Source organism: Protopterus annectens, chromosome 9.part0 (genome assembly GCF_019279795.1).
Source record: "Protopterus annectens isolate FY-2018-M chromosome 9.part0, PAN1.0, whole genome shotgun sequence".
NCBI classification, from domain to species: domain Eukaryota; kingdom Metazoa; phylum Chordata; order Ceratodontiformes; family Protopteridae; genus Protopterus; species Protopterus annectens.
The window spans coordinates 1,462,105,689-1,462,127,374 of record NC_056743.1 but is presented as its reverse complement, the minus strand read 5'-3'; the positions used below and the strand labels follow the sequence as shown (position 1 = coordinate 1,462,127,374).

Here is a 21,686-nt window from a genome sequence, read left to right as displayed (position 1 = left end):
GTAGTTCCATGGTCGGTGGATGCACCACCTCTGTGCAAGGGGATAGCAGTTGCCATTTTTCAGTCAGCTGGGATGCAGCTGGTGGTTACACTGTGATTACAAGCAGTTTCCAATGGAGTTAATAATCCTTGTTGGATCCCATGTAGTATGCATTCTAGGATGTTGGCAAGTCCAATAGATGTTGCCTTTCTTCCTTAGAGGTAATTTGCCATCTGCTGTGTAGATATAGAAGGTATGGGACAAGTTGTAGGAATGTCATGTGGTATGTGTGGTTGGGACAAGGGAGCGAAGTTGTCACACAACCTGTCGGACAACAGGTTATCTATGTCTACAGGCTCATTATATGTAGTATCATTAAGTATGAGTTCACAAACAATCTGGGCCTTTCCTCTTTGGTTACACATGTAACTACACAATGTCTTGTGGTTGCCTTTGTGGAGGAGGATAACTTTATCACATACTTTATTTTGCAGGACTTCACAACAACACTATTTGCTTGTTTTAGCTGAGGAGGGTGTGCTTACATTTTATGGGGGATCCCTCACTCCTACTGTCACACAGCAATGTCCACCTTTTATTGTCCAACCTGATAATGGCAGTTGTTCACCAGGAAGGTTTGCTGTGCCATGCAGAGCTTGTTTTGCTCCTGTCAGGTACAGTCAAGTATATACAGTTGTACAGGTGCTTGCATAAAGCATTGGTATAGAGTTCTGCTTAATTGCCTGCTCCATCTGAAGGGGGAGGTGCAGTCAAGCTATTTATACCATCCCATAGGATTTATAATTTGCTTTGTTGAAGTTTATTGCTGTATTTACTGCAAGGGGGGGTCAGGTGTGATACTTACTTTTAATGAGACCAATTTTTGGTCAGATCCCACCAGGGTGGACCTCACAGTGGAGGTGCTACAGTGGTAATCAATACTGGTAAGCACCTGATGCAGTCCGTTGTCTCCACTTGTGGGGATGTCAAGCCACTGGTCTGGGTCATTGTAGTTAATGATGTGGACTAACCTTTGGCCAAGTCAGTTTGAGCATGAGTAGCCAACACAATTGGTGGGTAATTAAAGTCACCCCAAACCATGGTGTTGTGATGTATCTTGATAGACACAAGTAGATTCAAATAAGCAAAATGAGTGTCCTGATTCACGGAATTGCTCCTGTAGTTGACAATGGCTTGATTAGGTGCCCTTCCAGCAGTAAATAGCACCTGCAGTGTCTCCATCGCATTGTTTAACCAATCTAGATGTGTATCTATCTTTAATGAATACGTATACACCACCTGCATTATCTTGCACACTTTCAGTTTGAGCTCTGAACATGTGGAAGCATGTGTAGCCTGGCATGGCTGTGGTGCTGTCCACAGCCTTGAACCAAGTGTCTGTGACTGTGCAAATACCTGCATCTTCCAAGGCTGGGGCACCTTCTAGTGAGTGGAATTTAGTGTCAGCATTTCTAGCATGTAACAGCATAACCGTGATGTTTGAAGACGGTGTTTTCTCATTGGAATGTTCTCCCTTGAGACACCACCTAAAAGATGCATTATGGTGATGTCAACACCCTTGGCCAGTACACAAAATCCCAGAGGTAACAGATGAAGACCATCTCTTGCAAAGCATCGAGATCTGTTGAGCAAGTCATCCCAGGCTGACATGTAGTGGATCCCCTTACAATGACCCCACCAACTATGGCACTTACTGAATTCAGTTATTTTTTGTGTATATTGAGCCATCATCCTAGGTGAAGGTCAAATGCAGCTGAAGGCTATGAGCATACCCACCAGAGACACATAGCCTGTAAGCTTAGTCATGTCTCTGCATGCAGTCCAGTGAGGCATGTCTCAAGTTGTACACATCAACAGGAATTATGATGTAGTCATAACATTTCTTGTAGTTGACAGACTTATGTGCATGTGTGGTATGGTGTATCTTGGTACCTCACAGACAGCTGACTGTGACCTTTTCCTTAGGTAACCTGATGAGATGGCCATCAATGTGTCTCATGATGTAATCACCTATGACCAATAGGTTTGATTTTGTTTGCCTCAGGTGTTTGACCAATGAGACAGTGGTGTGTGAGCTATTTTATGCACTGTGTTCTGCAGAGGTATGATTATGTGTAGCAAGCTTGCATTTGGGTTTCTGAGGTGTTTGTTGTCTGCGTATGTATCTAGTACATAGCTCCACACATGCATGTATGTGTGATGTGGGTGGAATAGGAAGTGAGGTGTGCATGTTGTCAAACTGCTCATTGTTATATGTACTGCCTGGTATGTGAGATGGCATGAAGTTAAGGTTTTTAATATAGTCACATCTCTCACACGCTGTGTTTGTGTGGCATTAAGAGTAAATGGATGGGGACACTTTTCACATCTCGTCAGCAGTCATTGATAATGCCATTAGCAATAGAGTCTTCTTGTGTGCACGTCATAGCAGGCCATCATTAGGCAGTGGCCTGACAGATGCTGAAATGTAATGTGGTATCACCTTTATGTAGTTCTTCTAACATAAAACAGCATCTGACAGTGTGCCATTACATGGCAGAGTGAGAACAATGCTTTGGGGTTGACAGCATCAAACACACTGTCTATAGACACTCCTTACAGTAAAGATGTGGATGTCCATGCATGCACAAAGAAGTTGCTCAACTTGGCAGTCATAACTTTGGTCTTGCAAGTCTACAATGCCTGTCAAGCAATCAGACACAAACTGGATGTTGTGTGACATGATATGGGAACACAGACATGTGTTCTGGTAACATAAATGTACAGTATGAAATACTGAGGACATGTGGGATGTAGAAAGACTTTGGCCAAAGGTGGCCACTCCTCTGCAGTAGGCCTCAGAACCATGTCATGCAGATATCCACCATTAAGCTGTTGAAGGTCAGGCTGCATGAATTGCTGTGAAATTCTCATCTAACATGGATCACTGCCTCTGTGGTGCTTATTCAAGCAACCTTGGATGTCTATGTCACCTGACACTGAACATTATATTGTGACACTGCAGCTGTGCTCCTAATCACCATCTGGTCAGTGCCCTAGTGAAATCCTAACAACCCTGGAACACAAGGCATAATGCATGCAAAACTCAAATGACTGCTGTGGTTGCTAATCAAGGCATGTACCTGGAAAAGAGTACATCAAGCCTACAGAGCCTTGCATGAAGTGGGACAAGTATGTGTTTGAACAAACAGACTGGGCCCTGCTTCTCATCTTGAGCTTGGTACTAATGTTTTGCTTATGGAGATAGGAACAGTATAGGAGCACAGTATCCCAGGAGAGAGTAGCTGTGGTGAGACCAGCAGTAGTAGTAGCCAGGCACCAGCAATTAAGGGGACTCCCCTCTTTTCAGCATTCTTCAGAAGGTAATTGTGTAATTTCAGTACACACTGCTTGATTAGTGTCTAACTGCAGAATAACTGTGTAAAATCTCCCTCTTTACCTTCAGAGGGTGTACATATTACTTTCCCCTCCATTGTTTGCCTGTGCTCTGCACAGACAGACACCATGGATGACAGTTTTCTTGAAAACCATGATAGAATTAACTGCAATACTGAGTTGAACACAGGACAACTAGCATGCCATGACAAGCACTATCCCCAGATGTCTCAGTAGTCTAATATTTAAAGCCATGAAAAGAATTATTATGTTAATGATCAGTAATGATGTAGTACACCTACAGACACTGGAACTAACCCAGTTTTTTTTGTCAAGGGAAGATCATGCCTACCCTAACTGGTGGACCTCATTGAGTGTTAAACTATGCAAGCGATGAGGGGAAAATGACTCATTCCACCTATCATGTCCTGACAAGTCTTTTGACACTAATAGGTCATCAGGCATTGTTGAAAAACTGTAGAAGTTATTTACAAACTAGTATGTCAGCCAGTGGATAGCCAAGTGGCTGACAGTCATTATCTGGGATTATAGCATTGGGTAGTCTACCGCTATAGTGAGGCCAGTCACCAGTGGACTTCCCTCACAGATCATTCCTGGGACTACCCCTTCTAGGCATTCCCTTTTCTGCAGTCACAGTGACTGTCAGTGGCCACTGACTGATTACATTTACAGATGATTGCAAATTAGGAGCTGTCACTGAATCCCACACAGACTCAGTAGTTATCCAGGAAGGGCTGACACAGACATTTAGTTGTTGTCAGAGCCACAGACTAATAATAAATGCCAAGGAATGCATAATACTATCCTTTGGGAAGTCATTTACCCTTGACAAATATTGTATTGTCCACACACCTCCAACAGCTGACCTAGTAGTCAGGGACTTATGGACACTGAGACCGATCTCGCCTTTGATTATCTTGGGTCAGTAAGATGTGAGGATTCATTCAATGTTGCACAACCTACAGAGAAAGGTATGGCATGTAATTCCATAAAGTCATTGTTGCACTGTATTTAGCATTCATCATACCTATCATTGAGTGCAATGCTACCTTTGGTATGTAACTACACAGGCATATCAGACAACTGCAACTGCCACAGAGGTTCCACAGTAAATCCATACGTAATGTACATTACATGTCCTATGTAGACCACGTCAAGGCAGTAACGGTGTATTCTGTCTCCCACATGCTTTGGAGGGAAGGTGCATGACTGCCAGACAGGGAGGTGTCAGATCCCACTGTGTACCTGTTGCATATCCAAGAATGGACTAGCATGAGAATTACCTGTTCTACATACCTACACCTTGACTGTGGTATAAATAGGATATGTTAGAGAGACAGGTTTGTAACCCAGAGACTACACACTATATGTAACAGGCTCCCCATCCATGTGAAGCACACTTCTGCTGTAAAACACATCATGTGCAATATACACAATGGAATGTGGAACAAGACAATCATAACTGGTTTAGGACACCTGTCTCTAATGGACACAGGGAAATAGGAGATGGTTCATCTCCAGTGTCACAGCTTGTAGATGTCTCAGCTCCCAAAACCCTGCTCAAGGGTATCAGACCTTGTCAGACATTAGGGCTGCATTACTAGGCTGAAAGAAGCCATTGTTCTTGTTAGCCTGTTATACACATATGAACCTATGGAGCCATGCACCTATACTGTTTTACCTTTTTGAAGACATCTTTCTTCTGAGCTGACATTCCAACCTGTGCTCTGACATTGATGGGTTTATTGTAGCTGTGTACCCATTAGTGTGTCCTACACAATCCTGAAGCTGAAATATAAACAGTTCCATGAGACACCTTCATTGTGCATGCATGCAGCCATTACAACATCATTCAATGTAATGTACACAAAATAATGTGATTTACTCATTATAAATAGCAGCATATAATACCTGTCAGTGACCAGTACAAGTGGCATATCAAAGGTAACAGTGGAAGAAATAAATACATAGTAATTTAGATAGCCACTCTGTGCATCAGACACATAACTTAATTTCCCTGCATCGATGATAAGGATGACAGGGATGTGGCAAAGGTATCATTACTTGCATAGGGTATTGTGTGGGGTGCAGGAGGCCTAGGCTGATCCAATAGGTTGGCAAGCACTTGTGTGAGTCAGGAAAGGAAGCAGGCAAGAAAGACGACAGAACTGTGTCATGTGTGTCTGTAGGTTACCTGACTGTGACAGTGGTGTGTGAGTGTCTGTGTGAACATAATCAAGGTCAGTGCTAACCCTATGTGTCTGTATGTTGGACAACTTTGAGCCATGCATGGTAGAGCTGACAGTTTGTTTCTACCCCTGAAACACAGGAACTGGTTCTTCCAGGAGTTGCATTTACACATCCATGCTTAAGGTCAGAAGTGAGGCTACTACCTGAGGATGACTGCTGTCTGCTGGAACCATGTCCTCCACAGGAATGCCTAGGACCATGAGCCCATGGCCTGTTACATCTTGGTATGGACAGCACATGCCCCTCTGGAGTGCTGGATGTACTGCCACTGTGGGAGTGTGATCGTGCATAGCCACATGGACTCTCAGCAGATGTAGTTGTTGACCTATGTCCATGAGTCTGATGCTCAACTCCAACCAGATGTTCCATCACAGACAATGTGCATTCCAAGACAGATTGTTTGCAATCTGTCTCAGAGCAAAGTCTTTCCACTGCATCAGTCAACTGATCCAGGGTATCAGCAAAGTGGTGGAGTCATTCATGGATGTCAGACTCATCTGAAGCACCTTTTGGAGTGTGCCTGTGCCTCATGATGGCCTAAACATAGGCCAAGTGACATGTGATGAGACACTTGCAACAGGTGGTGGAGGGATAGCAGGCTTCCTACAAGCATCCCTATCAATCTGCCTGTGTAGAACCTTGCCAGCTCTTCGGCTATGGCCAGTATCAACAATCACTGTAGCCATAGTAGCCACATTTTCCTGTTCAATGTCTCCACCCTTCCACTGTCCAATATCTGTGGCCTCAGGGGACTGGGTATGCATAAGCATACTCACTATGTACTGTGATAATGAAGGCAGAAGAGGGATGTAAACCTGTATGACAGATTCAGCCCCTGCAACTCTCACCTTTGCCTCACTTTGATCACCATCATCATCAGAGTCTGAAGAGACATAGACATCAGGTTGTGAAAGGGACAGAGACCAACCTCCACTGGTCATCTCTGATAAAAGGGGAAAAGCAGTACATTAATACCTGCACTACTATGTTGCAATATATGTTAAGCTGTATACACTGCTGTCACTATTACAGACTTGCTTAAACTCCAACCTCATATAGTAGGACATGAGGACATTATTTTCTAACAAAATTCTGTAGTTACTTGTAAATAAAAACTCCTTAAACAACGATCTCATAAGAAACAATGATGTACACTGTTGACATTTGGGAAAACTCTGCACAGTTGACACATATGGCAATCTGTAATATCCTAACAATACTTTCAAATCTATCAGAGTGGTCACAACTACAAGGCATATGTATGAGTCTAAACTGTGTACAGTCAGAAAATATCTGTACAATTGGCAATCATGCAGACAGCACATCAAGCCAACCAGCAGACCTGGGATGACACTTCAGTGAAAACATTGCACTAAATCTACATCTCTAACAAAACAGTTTTGCGCTTACCAGGAGCAGGAACATGGCTTCTTCTGATTCCTGACAGTCTTGTGAAAATATGAGGGAGAGGTAATGTAAACAGCACCACATGTTCCCCTATAATAGGATAATATGTCCAAATATCTCACATTTACAGTAGCTCCTATGTTAACTGTTATGTTGGTCACATTCTGAGCATGAGATTCAAATTGCTGCTACCCCCCCCCAAAAAAAAAAACACCTGATACCCACGTAAAACTGTGTACACCGTGACACACTGAATGCTAAAGTATTCCAGTGTTGATCCAACTAAGCATACCTGGATGCTCCTCTTGCATGGAAACAGTGGCACCCACATCCTCAACATAGTGTGTGATGGATGCCTAGAAAATGTTCTGTATTCCTAGTTTTGCCAGGAATTCCTCAGTGGCTGACAGTGGTTGTTCTGCAGCAGGCCCTCCACCAGTGACACCGTGATCCCTAGCCATGTCCGCTGCTCTTCTGCATGCAGTGTGGATCATATCGGTGACATGGTGTCACACCTGCTCATATGTCCTGCTCTGCTAACCAATAGCATTTACATTGTGGACCAGGGCAGCCCACAATGCTGCTTGCTGTTCCCTGTTTGACCTCTCCATGGACAGCAGGAATTTATCATGTTGATGCAAGGCCTCCAGGACGATATAATTTTCAGCATCTGTAAAAGGGCCCCGGTGTCGGGGATACATATTTCCTGGAAGACAAAAAAATGAGAACACATGCCAGGATCACATACATGGGAGTACAGTATGTAGAGATGCAGCAATAAAGGAAGGCTAGTAGTATTCACTGCTGGATTACATATCTGATATTCATCAGTGTGCAAACATACAAAGGGTGTGGATGCAACTAGGATAGCAGCAATTGTCAGCTATTTCTGTTTGTGCAATAAGAGATACTGATGTATGATCACACACCCAACACTAGTCTATTATAGTGTGGCCCCTAGGGGTAACCTCATTTATAATATATAAAAACAGTGCCAAACAAATAGGAGTGTACTATTACAACTGCTATCAAGGGAAATTTTCAGGAGACTGGTCTAGCTAATTAACAGAAAGCATTCTACCCTTACTGTACTCTAGTTCCTCTGTAGATGTAACACATCTGGAGGTCAATGACATGTCATCAGTACAGTTCTAAGAAAGGCTTAATGATGTAATCACCATTCTCCCTACATATATTCAAACATATGCATCATGTTGGAAACAAAATGGTTACATGCCTGATGGAGTAGAATACTCATATGTTGGAAGGTACAGATATATAAATGCTGTGCCAATGAGTTCACCATGGAAAGTAACTCCCATGCACAATGGTTCCCCTAGGTAGACGTTTCTTTTTAAACTGGTTTTCATTAGCAGGTGATTGCCTCTGAGCCAATCTGTGCTTCTGAAATGCTAATTGCAGCCTACACAGCTGATTTGCAGTATAATCAGCCAATCCCATGCAACCACTGAATAAGACAGATGTGTTTGCTACGGGCTGAAGCTGATGCTGCAGACAATAGGCATAGGCAGAGATGGTGAACACTTTTCAGAACAACAAGCTTTAAGAGTAAGTGTGGGACCTGTGGCAGCCTTGTTGTATAGCCAGAGATAGATTGAGGAACCCATCCCACGGGCAATTAAGTTGTGTGTTTAAGGCAAGTATGTTAGCCAAAGGTATCACAAACATAATAAAGGGCAAAATGCTTGGTGTGTCCTAGAAAAAGGTAGGGGGTAAATTAACAATTATGTCATGCAGTTGGGCAACTGCCAAGTCATGTCATGGTAGTCCCCTGTTGTGTGTGCTGGCAAGCCAAGCATCTAGCACAACCTCCATGTATGTATGTTCCTTGTGCAGCTGTGGTTGTCTGCAATATTACTAACAAATAACTGTGGGCTGCAGTCTAATATTATTGGGCCACAATTTCAGTACACACTTCAAAATATTCTGGGAATTCAGGCTAATGCATGACCTGACATTCTCTGCACTTTCTTTTATTGTAATAGGAGTAGTTAAGAGTGGTCCTATCGGTAGGCCTTTAACTTCTATTATTTAGAATAAGACATTCCACCTGTACCACTTTGGAGGATAAATAGGTGATGAGACAGTCATATATATATATCACAATTTACTATGTTGATGTTCACATACATATATTTTCAATGCCAGACCCAGCTGTAGTTGAACCCAGGAGCATGTGGAAAAAAAGTAATATTCTCTATGCATTTTACAGACTAAGGTACAGAGTCACTGTTATAGCAGATGTATTTTTACATGTTGTTGACATAATTCAACAATTATCTGCTATTATATACCTCACTTACATCTGCTGTTATGTGTATGGCTTTAGAGTACTTCCATTAATGTTTTAGCAAGTCTATTTTTACATGTTGTAGATATAATTGCAGAGTTACCTGCTATTAGATATCTCACATATCTGTCCTTATGTGTTTGGCTTTATAGTGATGTATTTCTCTACTAGACCCCCAATTACATTACTATTTTTGTATTAATCTGCTAGTTGATTTGCAGAGCGTGGTGCACATGCTTAATGATGGGAACATGAGCATTACTTTGTTCTGATTGAAACACCTGTGCTAATAATCAGCTGTGTGGCTTTGCAGGTTGATCTACTGTTCTGCAGGTATGATTGTCATGGGCTTGAAATAGAGTGCAGGCATACATTTTGATCACAATTAATATTTTTTTCAGAAGCATATATCACTGTAGCACTATCTGGCACAGCTAAGCAATGTTGCCCATCATTCCACATTGTGCAAAAAATCTTTAAAGAAAAGAAAAATGGGGAGATAGGACACTATTGAAATAGGGTGTAATCAGGAGAAAATCATAGTGAAAGGAAGGCAGGGTGTAGGGAAGAACCATAGCTATCCAGTTCTTGAACAGCAACAACTGTTCCTGAATTTGGACTGTCACTGCAGAGGGGTGTCGACAACATAAGTGTTGCCAAGCCAATTGGACCAAATTAAGTGTGTTCAGTGGACGTGTGTGAAATGGAGATCTATGTATGGGATGATTTTTTTTGTGGGACAGGTGCCCATTTTTTTTAAGGTGAGAGTATAATGTTGGGGAATGGACATAGGTATGTGTGTGGAGGAGGTAAGTTGAGAAGGTGTGGATGCTTTTGCAGACAGACAAGACAGACAAGACAGCAGACAGGGTTGGTGTGTGACACAAGAGGGGTAAACACCTTGGTTGGGGAGGGTGTTGTGAAATCCCATGGACATCAGACATGGTAGCAGTGTGCATCAAGTGCTCATCCATGGGACTGTCAGCATCGCTCCTTCACTGCTTCTATGGAGGCAATGGTTGATGTTGGCTCTCAGGGCAAGGCTGCCCCACTTGGATGGATAGACTCCATCTGGTGTAGGAGTGCACAGACAGTGCAGTGCAGCAGCATATATACCATGCCTGGCAGTTTCTCATGGGTGAAATTATCACCGCCTCTGCTTCCACTCCTGGTGAGAGAGCCACCCCCAGCCTGTGGGCCAGAACTACTTAACAGCACAGGTAGTGCAGGGGCCACAGATGGGGCATCATCAGGCTATGGCCCAGATGTGGTGGGCCTAGCACCTTGGCTAGGGGAGTCAAGGTAGGTGGATCACATGGAACCAGCCTAATCTGTTGCACTGTAGTAAATTAAATATAAATATAAGGTGAAAATAAACATAACCAAACAAATGTTAGTATTAACATAATAGAAGATAATAATGATTAATCAAAATAAATAGAAAGGAATATAATGAAGAACACAACAATAAATAACATAAATTCATTTTTTTAGCAGCAAAGTAATAAGAAATTATATATAAGGCCAACATGAGGAGGTACAAAAATGCATTAATATCAAATCATAATAATAAATGGCATTAATAATGTAAAGAAGAGAGGGGATGGGATGAGAGAGAAAAAAATACCATTAGTAACTTTGCAGGTAATATTACTACGCAGAACACTACTACATATTTCTACATAAGTACAATTTCAGTTGTGAGTACAGTGACTGCGACCATTGTATAGATGATGTTGCATGTACATAGCTCTCAACCTGTTATCATGGGACAGTATGGGCCAAAGTCTAACACATGGTAGTACAGAAGCACAACTACAGGGAACATTTCTACATAGCGTGCTCACACATTAGTAACAAGGTGTTATGATAACAGATTTGCCATTAAATTGCATTCAAAGCAATGTTATGTATCTGCTAATCAAAGACAAGGCATAAGGGACACTGGTCATTACATTCTGAAAATCATGACTGTTGAGAGGTATGTTCATGTACACCAAGTACACTAGACAGCTGGTTATTTCTTACTTGGCTGCCATGGGATCAGTATCCACATGCAGTGACTACAGGAAAAATGTGCACTTCATTTAAATATAATGAATTCTCAAAACTCCATGTCCTTTAAGACTTTTATTGCAACATTTTGTGTGAAATCATACATTTACACCCATGAATAGATGTGTGTGGTATCACATTGGAATCCAAATGCAGTGACCACACGAATGGGCACTTTATTTAAAAACAGTAGTTATCAAAGCACCATCTCCTTTTATACTGTAATAACTAATGTCACATGAAATCTGGCTCTGGCAATTACACACTTGTATGGCTGTGTAGGTTGTCTGTTGACCTAATTGTACACCCTGTTTATTTACTGAGTGCTGCCTACAGCATATTTTGGGGTAAAATTATCTGAGCTGATGCTTGGCACTTAATTTGGGTACTGCACTACATGTATTTCTGAAATTTGTTGATGCATTATTGCTTAGTTAATATGTAACTATCTACTATCCACTACCCACCCAACAGATCACACCAAATTGCTAGGAGTTGAAATAGACAACAATCTCAAATTTGACATTCACATATCCATGACCATAAAAAAAGTCCACAAAAAACTAGGAGCCTTATACAGAAATAAGCAACTACTCACCAAAGCAGCTAGGATTTCAGTTGCAAATTCACACCTTATCTCCGCCCTACTTTATGCCTCTCCAATATATATATATATATATATATATATATATATATATATATATATATATATATATATATATATATATATATATATATATATATATATACCAACCTAAGGCAATGCAATCTAAATAAACTCTAGACCTGCTGCAACAAAATCGCCAAATTCACCACCGGGGCATCCTACCACAGTAACCACTATCTCTCACTTACTGAACTAAGCTGGCTAGAACTCCCTCACCTCCTTCAATGGTATCAACTCGCACTCGCCCGCAAACTAGTAAACCATCCTCTAAAGGTCCCATCCCTCCAGAATCTACTCCAACCCTATCTCACGACCAGACCACTATGATCCAGCAACAAAAATCAATTACAGGTTACTAGAGCCAGTAACACTGCTGGAGAAGCACTATTCTCCAGCACTATAGCCAAATTATGGAACACCCTCCTCCTCACAATAACCTCTGTATCATCATGCACCCACTTATAAGCTTTACTTAAAGCGCACCTAAAAATATGCTGGCTATGCCCTTGTAACTCTCCCCTCTAACTTCTCCCACTCCATTTACCCTCTACCTCTCTTCCACCCCACAACCTACATTTGAGTACAGCAAGCTCTGATACCTCCATACCTATCTACTTATTATACAGCAGTAACTTCTTATTGTAACAATTGTTAATATCTGCTATTACTTTGTGGATGGAACAGATGCTAGTTATCTACTGAATGTACTAACTATGTTTGTAATATTTTAATTGCTAGGATTCTTCATCTGTAACTATGTCTGTAATATTTTAATTTGTGGAGCTTTTCTCCCCTGGCCTCCACTGAAAATGGACCTACATCCAGTCGGACATTCCCGGTCAACAAGTAAATAAATAAATAATGTAACAGTTGACTGCTGTTGGATTAGAACATACATGCCATGAATACAAGAATAATGCACACTTATTTGAAAAGATTACTTATCAAAGCACATACTGCCAATCATTAGCGGACCGGAGTTCCGCTGTGGCGACCCCTAACCGGGAAAAGCCGAAAGACACAACAACAACTTATCAAAGCACAATCCTGTTTTAAATTTTATTGACAATGTTCCTTAAAATCTTGCATTTAGACACATGGATAGCTGCCCAGGACTTCAGTTACCTTACCCATATACCTTATTCCTTGACTGGGTGGAATATACAATATTATTTCAGACAAAATGGGCAGAACACAGGCTTGAACCTTACTCTGAGTAATGCACTATATTTATTTCAGCCATTTGTTGCTGCATTCTTTATTCATTTACATTTAATAGTTGACTGGTGTCAGATTAAAACACACATGCAGCGAATACAAGAATAGTGAACACTTTTTATTTGAAAACATCACATATCAAAGCACCATCACCCTTCAAAATGTATTGATTAATGTTGCTTCAAGTCTGGCATGTAGACCATAGATAGCTGTGCAGGACTTCAAATAAGTCACCCATATATCCTGTCCATTTATTCACTGCAACCTACAGCATACACCAGACAATGAGCAGACCAGAACAGTGACTCTTAATCTGGGTAGATCCCAACATTTACTGATGTTTGGAAGCTATACTACCCAGTACTACATGTTTACTTGCTTTAACTTGATTTACCATTTCAGGTAGGCAGTGACACATTACGAAACATGTTAGATGTCCCAGGTATGTCATACCTAACTGTTAAGACTAAAAACTCTGCAAATAATTTATTGTAAAATTACATTATGCATTGTTATTACTTCAATGTTTTCATACTTGCCACACAATTGCCTCAACCTGGTCAGGTGCCCTGCATGGGACTAGACAATGTGAGCCCTTTGTTCTGCAGTTACTGTAAGAGAAGCAAACCATTATGTATATCATTTTTGCACAGATTCAGTGTGTATATTTCTAAAGTACTACCAAACATACTTGCATATCTGTGGAGTAGGCCCATCCCTAGCTTCTTGGACCGAGGTGTCCAAGGTTCTGCTCTTCCTATGCCTTAGGTCGTCATAGTGGTGATGACACTGGTCACCAGTGAGGAGGATAACAGTAGCATTGGTAAGTTGCCTGGCCAACTGATTTCAGGCCTCAGAATTATACTCTGAGCCCTGGTAATCACCCTGCAGCAACTGGGGTTCATGATCCTTAACCAGGAGGCCAACAAAAACTCTGGACTTCTGCACACCCCACCTCTGCACCTGAAAGCTCACTCCCACTCCAACAGTACCAGGCATATCGACAGCCAAGTGAAGACTCCAATGAATGCTGTGAAATTCCTGCCTATTGGCCTTTATAAAGACTGCATTCCCACTCTTGCACGTCATATTATAACTTTCAAAAAATGTGCCAGGTCACTTAGCATCATACAGTCTCACACAAACCATTTCAGTGGAGCTTAGCATTGTGCAAACTCACACAAACCATGTTTAAGTGGAGCATAGCAATGGGCAAACGATGTAGACCATTGACCATGTTTAAGCTCTACGTAGCTCTTGCAGCTTTTCTAAATGTAACATTTTTTTTTATTTTAAATTAAACAGATGTTTCAGCCACCTGGGACATTTTCATAACAATAAATGTGAAATGTATGACTGTTCAGCACTCAAACCCAGGCCCTACTACACTCTAGGTCATAACTCAACCTATCGAGCCACTTGGATAGTAAAGGGAAGTAGTATATCTTCACATATACTACTAAGATGCCTGTTTGCTTTGCGTAACTTTGCTGCACGGGTTTGGGAATTGCTAAGCACAGCAGAACTACAACAATTGAATACATCCAGTTTCTGATGTCTAGCTGATGTCTACTGTAAGCACAGGTAAGCTTTGCTAAGCACCGTGTAAACAAACAAGAAAAAATAAATAAAAGAATTTGATTACATCCAGTTTCTATTTCTAGATATATAAAATATGTCTGCTGTGTATGTATAAATGCAGCTTGGCATTGGCAAGCATCATACCACATCGAGCAAACAGGCAGAAAAAAACCCAAAATTGATTACATCTGGTTTCTATATATGTATATATATATATATATATATATATATATATATATATATATATATATATACCAGATATCTGCTGTATATGTATAAGTGCAGCTTGGTATCGCTAAGCACAGCTCCGCACCATGCAAACATCACATAAAGCTAAAAAAAAAACAAAAAAAAAGTATTGTGCTGTGCTTACCATCTGTCCAGAATTTTTCTGGACAGTTTATAAGTACGGGACAATCTCGACACTGTTGCTTGCACAGATTCAATATCCACGTTACGATGATCTCCCTAAGCAGTATGCCATGCTTAATATGCATGGCGTGCTACCAAGGGGGACCTGTGGCCGTGCACCCACATACATTTCTTGTAGTCTCTACTTGGAGCTGACATGGATTTTATTGAATCCTGGGGTGTGCTTTGTTAGACAAATCATTGGGATGATCTAGGGACTAAAGCCACTAAATTGTGATATGCATTTGAGTTTCAGACTTCATATCCTTCAGAAAATGCAGGCTAACACCAATCCTGTTCTAGCAACTTTCTAAGTTTATAAGAGGAATATTTAAAATGTGTCCTTATTTTTTGGCCTTTGTCTCCCATTATGTCAAGCTTTGTCCAGATTTATTGTGCTAAGAGGTTGAGAGGTATGGAAGTAGTGCTCTAACATTTTGTTACCATGCTAAGCAGCACTGACAAACATGTACATAGAGAAGTGGTGCTCTGTAACATTGTGTTATCATGCTAAGCAGCATCGACAAACGTACATAAAGAAGTGGTGCTCTGCAACATTCTATTGTCATGCTAAGCAGCACTGACAAACATGTACATAGAGAAGTGGTGCTCTGTAACATTGTGTTATCATGCTAAGCAGCATTTACAAACATGTACATAAAGAAGTGGTGCTCTGCAACATTCTATTGTCATGCTAAGCAACACTGACAAATGTGTACATAGAGAAGTGGTGCTTTGTAATATTCTGGTATCATGCTAAGCAGCTCTGACAAATGTATACATAGAGAAGTGGTGCTCTGTAACATTCTGTTATCATGCTAAGCAGCTCTGACAAATGTGTACACTGCAACCATAATGTGTATCTATTGTAATTTTTCTGTGTGTGTGTGTGTGTGTGTGTGTGTGTGTGTGTGTGTGTGTGTGTGTGTCTATATATCTATATCTACATGTGTGCACGTGTGTGTGTGTGTGTGTGTGTGTGTGTGTGTGTGTGTGTGTGTGTGTGTGTGTGTGTGTATATATATATATATATATATATATATATATATATATATAGGTTTACTATCAGAAAGATGAACGGAGATACTCTGTAGATGGAAAATCGAAAGGCAGATGTTCGATTGTCCGTGTTGATGAACAATCCATGTTCGAAAGTTTATATCAGCAAATGATGAACTCTAAGTACTGCACAGAGATAGCAGTACAGTGTAGTTTGGGACATTCATCCCTTTCCTCACTGTACTGTGATCAAGGATATGGAATATATAATTAGTAGGGGTGCAGGCAGGGCTTGGCCCCCTGCACAAATATGATGTGAGGTGTAGGAGTTTCACCTTCTTGACTCCTATATGGATATCACATGTCCTGTTTGACAAAAATGTCGAATCTGCTGAATTCGTTCAGCAGATTCAACACTGTGTCCTGACGTATATTTTTCATTTCACTCATTGGCGACATTTTGATAGTAAACTCTTTCTTTCTTTCTCTCTCTCTCTCTCTCTATATATATATATATATTTTTATAAAACAGTACTCAATAACATGCATTTAAAATGGTAAATTCCTGAAAATTATAGTCACAGTTCCTTTGTTAACCTTAGTCATGTCATCTTTATTAATACAGGAGACAAAAACAATTATCTAGACTGATGAAAGAAAATACAGTTTTCAGTTTCTTTTAGACAGTCAATACAGCAGATGAAAAATATGTATAACATTTAAATGCATTCTAACATTTAATACTATTTTCCAAATGGTATGGGTGTCTGAGTGAAACTTAACTGAAATAATGCTGTGGTGGCAACTGTATAAAACAGTCATGTTTTATGGAAAATGTGAGGAAATTAATGTTATCGGAATTATATTATAGAATGACATATGGTATAGATTTGAATATATTCATTTATTCTATGCTCTAAAAATGTTTTCCCCAATATATTTACATCTGTTTTGTGTTTTTTTTTCAGCTTTGTAGCTTTGTTTCCCAAAAGGGGTCCATGTCAACTCACTGAAAAGCAATATACTAAAAGTCACAAAACAGAATATACGATTTTTAAATGTGAAATGTTAAAATCAGAATAGCTAATCCGATGCATGTGTAGAGATCTGAACTCCCCCTTCTGCAGGAACCATATTCCTGCTCATTTCGGAGTTTCACTATATACTGCTTGTTGACCAGCTGTATACTGGCATATGTCATAGTGTATGTATGTCTGTAGTATATGTGTGCTATTAATAGGCATGTTGAGTTTAACACTGTACAATTTCAACATTTTTATATTTCAGGATTTTCAATATAACACTATTGAATAAGCTGTCATATAACCCTATGGAATAATGTTACACAAACTTATTTTAGAGTTAATGCTCTGCTTATTTCAAATGAGTTTTATAAGATGACTGTATTGTTTAACCATGCATGCAGAAAATGAAATCCACAACTTTAGCAAATTAATGTAGAACTATAACTGCCTGATATTTCACCAAATGCGGTCACTTAATTGTGCTTTGATTCTGATGACCTGTCGACTATTAGGTATATATTTATGACATGTATATGCTGTTTTTGTGATTTAAATGTTTATTCTATGTTCTTGTATTGTTTCTGTTGTATAATTACTGATTTATATCTATCGCTTGTTTTATCTACATTTTGATGTTATTATGATTGCCTTCTGGACCAAGTCGGGGATGAAGAGTATTCAGCCCACTTGCCTGATTAACAGCAGTTAATACAAATACAAATTAAAACATAACTCACCCAAAAGAAGAAAGCAAAACACCTTATCCATGTTGCTAAATGAAGAAATGTAGTTTCAGATTAAAATGTTTCAGGTTTCTTCATTCTGATGTTGACATCAACAGTCTTTGTTTGCATGCCACTTGAAAACTGCAAGCTATATGAATAAAGAAAAGTTCCGCATTTATCAGAAAATGGCCATTGGTTTAAAATACGTAAGCATCCAGTGCATGCAGTGATACCTAATTGTTAAAAGAAATTAATTAGAATTTAACCACATCCTGAAAAGACCACAGTCCCCATTTTCCTTACAAACAGGAATTCTAAATAATTTTTGACGTTTTAGCCAGATATCCTCTAAGTGAACTTCTCTTTATAAGTCCTTATAATGTTTAATGCATGTTGGCACATTTAAGGTAATACTCAGTTAAAGTCCTTTTGCTGTGTGGTGACAATTTTCATCAAATACTTTAGGCTTACATATGTGAGTATAAGTTCAGTGTCCCAAGTGGTAGTTCTGCCTTCTTCGTCACTACATTTGCATTTGTATACCAGACAGTGCTTTAGAAGTGACCTGTGTAATACATTATGGCAGACTTCAACAGCGTGTTAAGTCAGATTTCACTGGAAGTATATACTGAGTGTGATAACTATTTCTACAAATGCTGCTGAATGAAAAACAAGTACACTTTCTGAATAAGGCTGCAACAAGGGAAATTCCCCTTTCCCACTCTGGAGTAGCATTCAAGGTAGATTATATTTACAGATGGCAGTTATGGTATTGATGCCGAGTTAATGCAACACTTACATTTGATTTTGAATTTCCTCTTTTTTTTTTTTTTTTATGAGTGGAATTCTCACTCCTGATATTCATAATTATGAAATAAAATGAGTTGGGAAAGGTTCAGGTTTTTATACAGAAAGTTAGGATTCAAGGTTGCTACAGAGATTATTATGTACTAAAATGAATATGTTGACAAGGAAAAAAAATCAGCTTTTATAAGAGAATCCATTACTTTCCCAGATTTTTTCCCATGGTATAATATGGTAAAACAGTAGTTTACCTCTGTTACAGTAATTATTGGGGTGAGTTATTCGGTACTTAACTCTGTACACATCCCCCGGGATTCATGAAGCTTGCGCCAGGCGCAGGCGTAGCATAGGTGGAATAACGCCAAATATGGCCGTCGAGCGATTCAGGTACAATCCAATACCACGTGCACTACCGGCGTACGCCAGAACTGCGCAGCCCTCAGCATAGGTATGCTAATCTCCCCATGCGGTGTCGCACCATGCAAACTAAGGCAGATAGTGATTCATGAAGTGGTGCAGGTGTAGCGTAAGCCCACGGAAATGTAAACCAAAAAACACGGTTTACATTTTCCCAAACAGAACATCGGAGCTATGGAAGTGGACCAGACTCATGTATTACAAAATTAACATATGCCAATGGCTAAATACACAGCCAATGGCATAAGAAAAGATGCACAACACCTAAAAAACAACACTTAATGTCATGTCCACAGCAACGCACAGTACAACCGCAGGGCATGTGTGCGCAAACTGGAACATAAAGAAATTATATAAAAATGTCATAAAATCGCAATGTAATACAAATCAGGTTTACACCATAATACACAACGGTAGGCATGGAACACCACAACCAAGGTGCAAGGGTTGCTAAGGGCCTGCGACAGTGTTTGGCGCGGTAACTATCTTCTGTCTTCTTTTTTTCTCCTGTACCTACCTCCAACATAAAAAAACTCTTAACTAAACTTAAACCCACCAAATTAGCAGCAGACAACCTCCCAAGTGAATACCTACAAATCGCAGCTGATGCTCTGGCCTACCCAGTATCCATCTTGATTAACCGATCTCTGTCAGAAAGTTACGTTCCCACATTGTAGAAAGTCTCACATATAATTCCCCTCCACAAAGGCGGACCCTCTGCAGAACTAACCAATTACTGCCCCATAGCTATTCTCTCTCCACTCTCCAAAATACTAAAGAGATGCATACACTCTCAGGTCTCACACTACCTCCTTACTAACAACCTCCTTTCCAGTACTCAGCATGGTTTCCGACCAAACCATAGCACCACCACTGCCTTACTCTCCTTTACAAACACTATCCTTCAGCATAAAAACAATGGCTATCTCTCCTCTGCTACTTTCCTAGACCTATCTAAAGCATTTGACATGGTCCCACACAAACAACTTATCTCTGTCCTCAATAACCTATCCTTCTCACAATCAGTCACCAACTGGTTTCAGAGTTACCTGTCTGACCGCCAACAATCCGTTGTATGGCAGAATGACATATCTCCCCAACTACTTGTCTCCATAGGGGTTTCCCAAGGATCCATCCTTGGACCCCTACTTTTCTCTGTTTACACCAATAATCTAGCCTCTGCCACCAAACATGGCACACTCATCCAATACACAGATGACTCTACCATCATCTGCTCAGCCCAGTCCCTACCCAAACTGCAAAAAGTCACACAGGAAGCCTTTTCCTCTGTTGAAACATGGTTATCTGATGCCCAATTAATACTCAACCCAAACAAAACTAAACTACTCATCTTCCAACCCACCAAACATACTCAAAACAACTCTCACTTTAACATCACAGCAAAAGACAACACCACTATATACCCAACTGAACACACCAAATTGCTAGGAGTGGAAATAGACAATAAACTAAAATTTGACATTCACATATCCATGACCATAAAAAAAGTCCACAAAAAACTAGGAGCATTACACAGAAATAAAGAATTTCTCACCAAATCAGCAAAGATTTCAATAGCAAATTCCCACCTTATCTCCACCCTAATTTATGCCTCTCCAGTATATACCAACCTAAGGCAATGTGATCTAAACAAGCTAGAGACCTGCTACAATAAAATCGCAAAATTCGCCACAGGGGCATCCTACCGTGGTCACCACTGTCTCTCACTTGCTGAACTGGGCTGGCTTGAACTCCCTCACCTCCTTCAGTGGTATCAACTCTCACTCACCCACAAACTAGTAAACCATCCACTAAATGTCCCATCCCTCCAGAATCTACTCCAACCCTATCGCACCACCAGACCACTAAGATCCAACAACAAAAATCACTTGCAGATCACTAAAGCCAATAACTCTGCTGGTGAAGCACTATTCTCTTGTGCCATAGCTAAATTATGGAACTCACTCCCACCCACAATTACCTCCGTACCATCATGCACCAACTTCAAAACTTTATTAAAAGCCCACCTAAAAACATGCTGGCTATGCCTTTGCAACTCCCACTCTAATATCATCCACCCCATCCAACTACTACCTTTCTTTCACCTCCACTAACTACCTTGATGATAGCAAGCTCAGATGCTCATAAGCCTAGTACTTATTATACAGCAGGAACTTCTCATTGTTACATTTGTTAATGCCTGTTATGTACTTCACAGATAAAGATTCTAGTTGTCTACTGATGTACTATGTTCTTCATCTGTAAATATGTTGTAAGTAATTTCTATGTTAAATTGTTAATCACTATGTAATCCAATGTAACTAGTGTCTGTTTATTTTACTGTGGAGCTTTTCTCCCCGGGCCTCCGCTGAAAATGGACCCACATCCAGTCGGACACTCCCAGTCAACAAATTTAAATA

At 40.3% G+C, this 21,686-nt stretch overlaps 1 protein-coding gene across 1 annotated transcript in view; it reads right to left on the bottom strand.

Annotated features, from left to right (window-relative positions):
* Positions 1–21,686, bottom strand: part of LOC122810700 (CD209 antigen-like protein A) — a 573,726-nt gene that overhangs the window by 482,469 nt on the left and 69,571 nt on the right. Inside the window, exon 2 of the mRNA XM_044082265.1 lies at positions 18,058–18,193. Coding sequence (XP_043938200.1) covers positions 18,058–18,088 — 31 coding nt within the window. The 5' untranslated portion in view covers positions 18,089–18,193. The remainder of the gene's footprint in view (positions 1–18,057; positions 18,194–21,686) is intronic.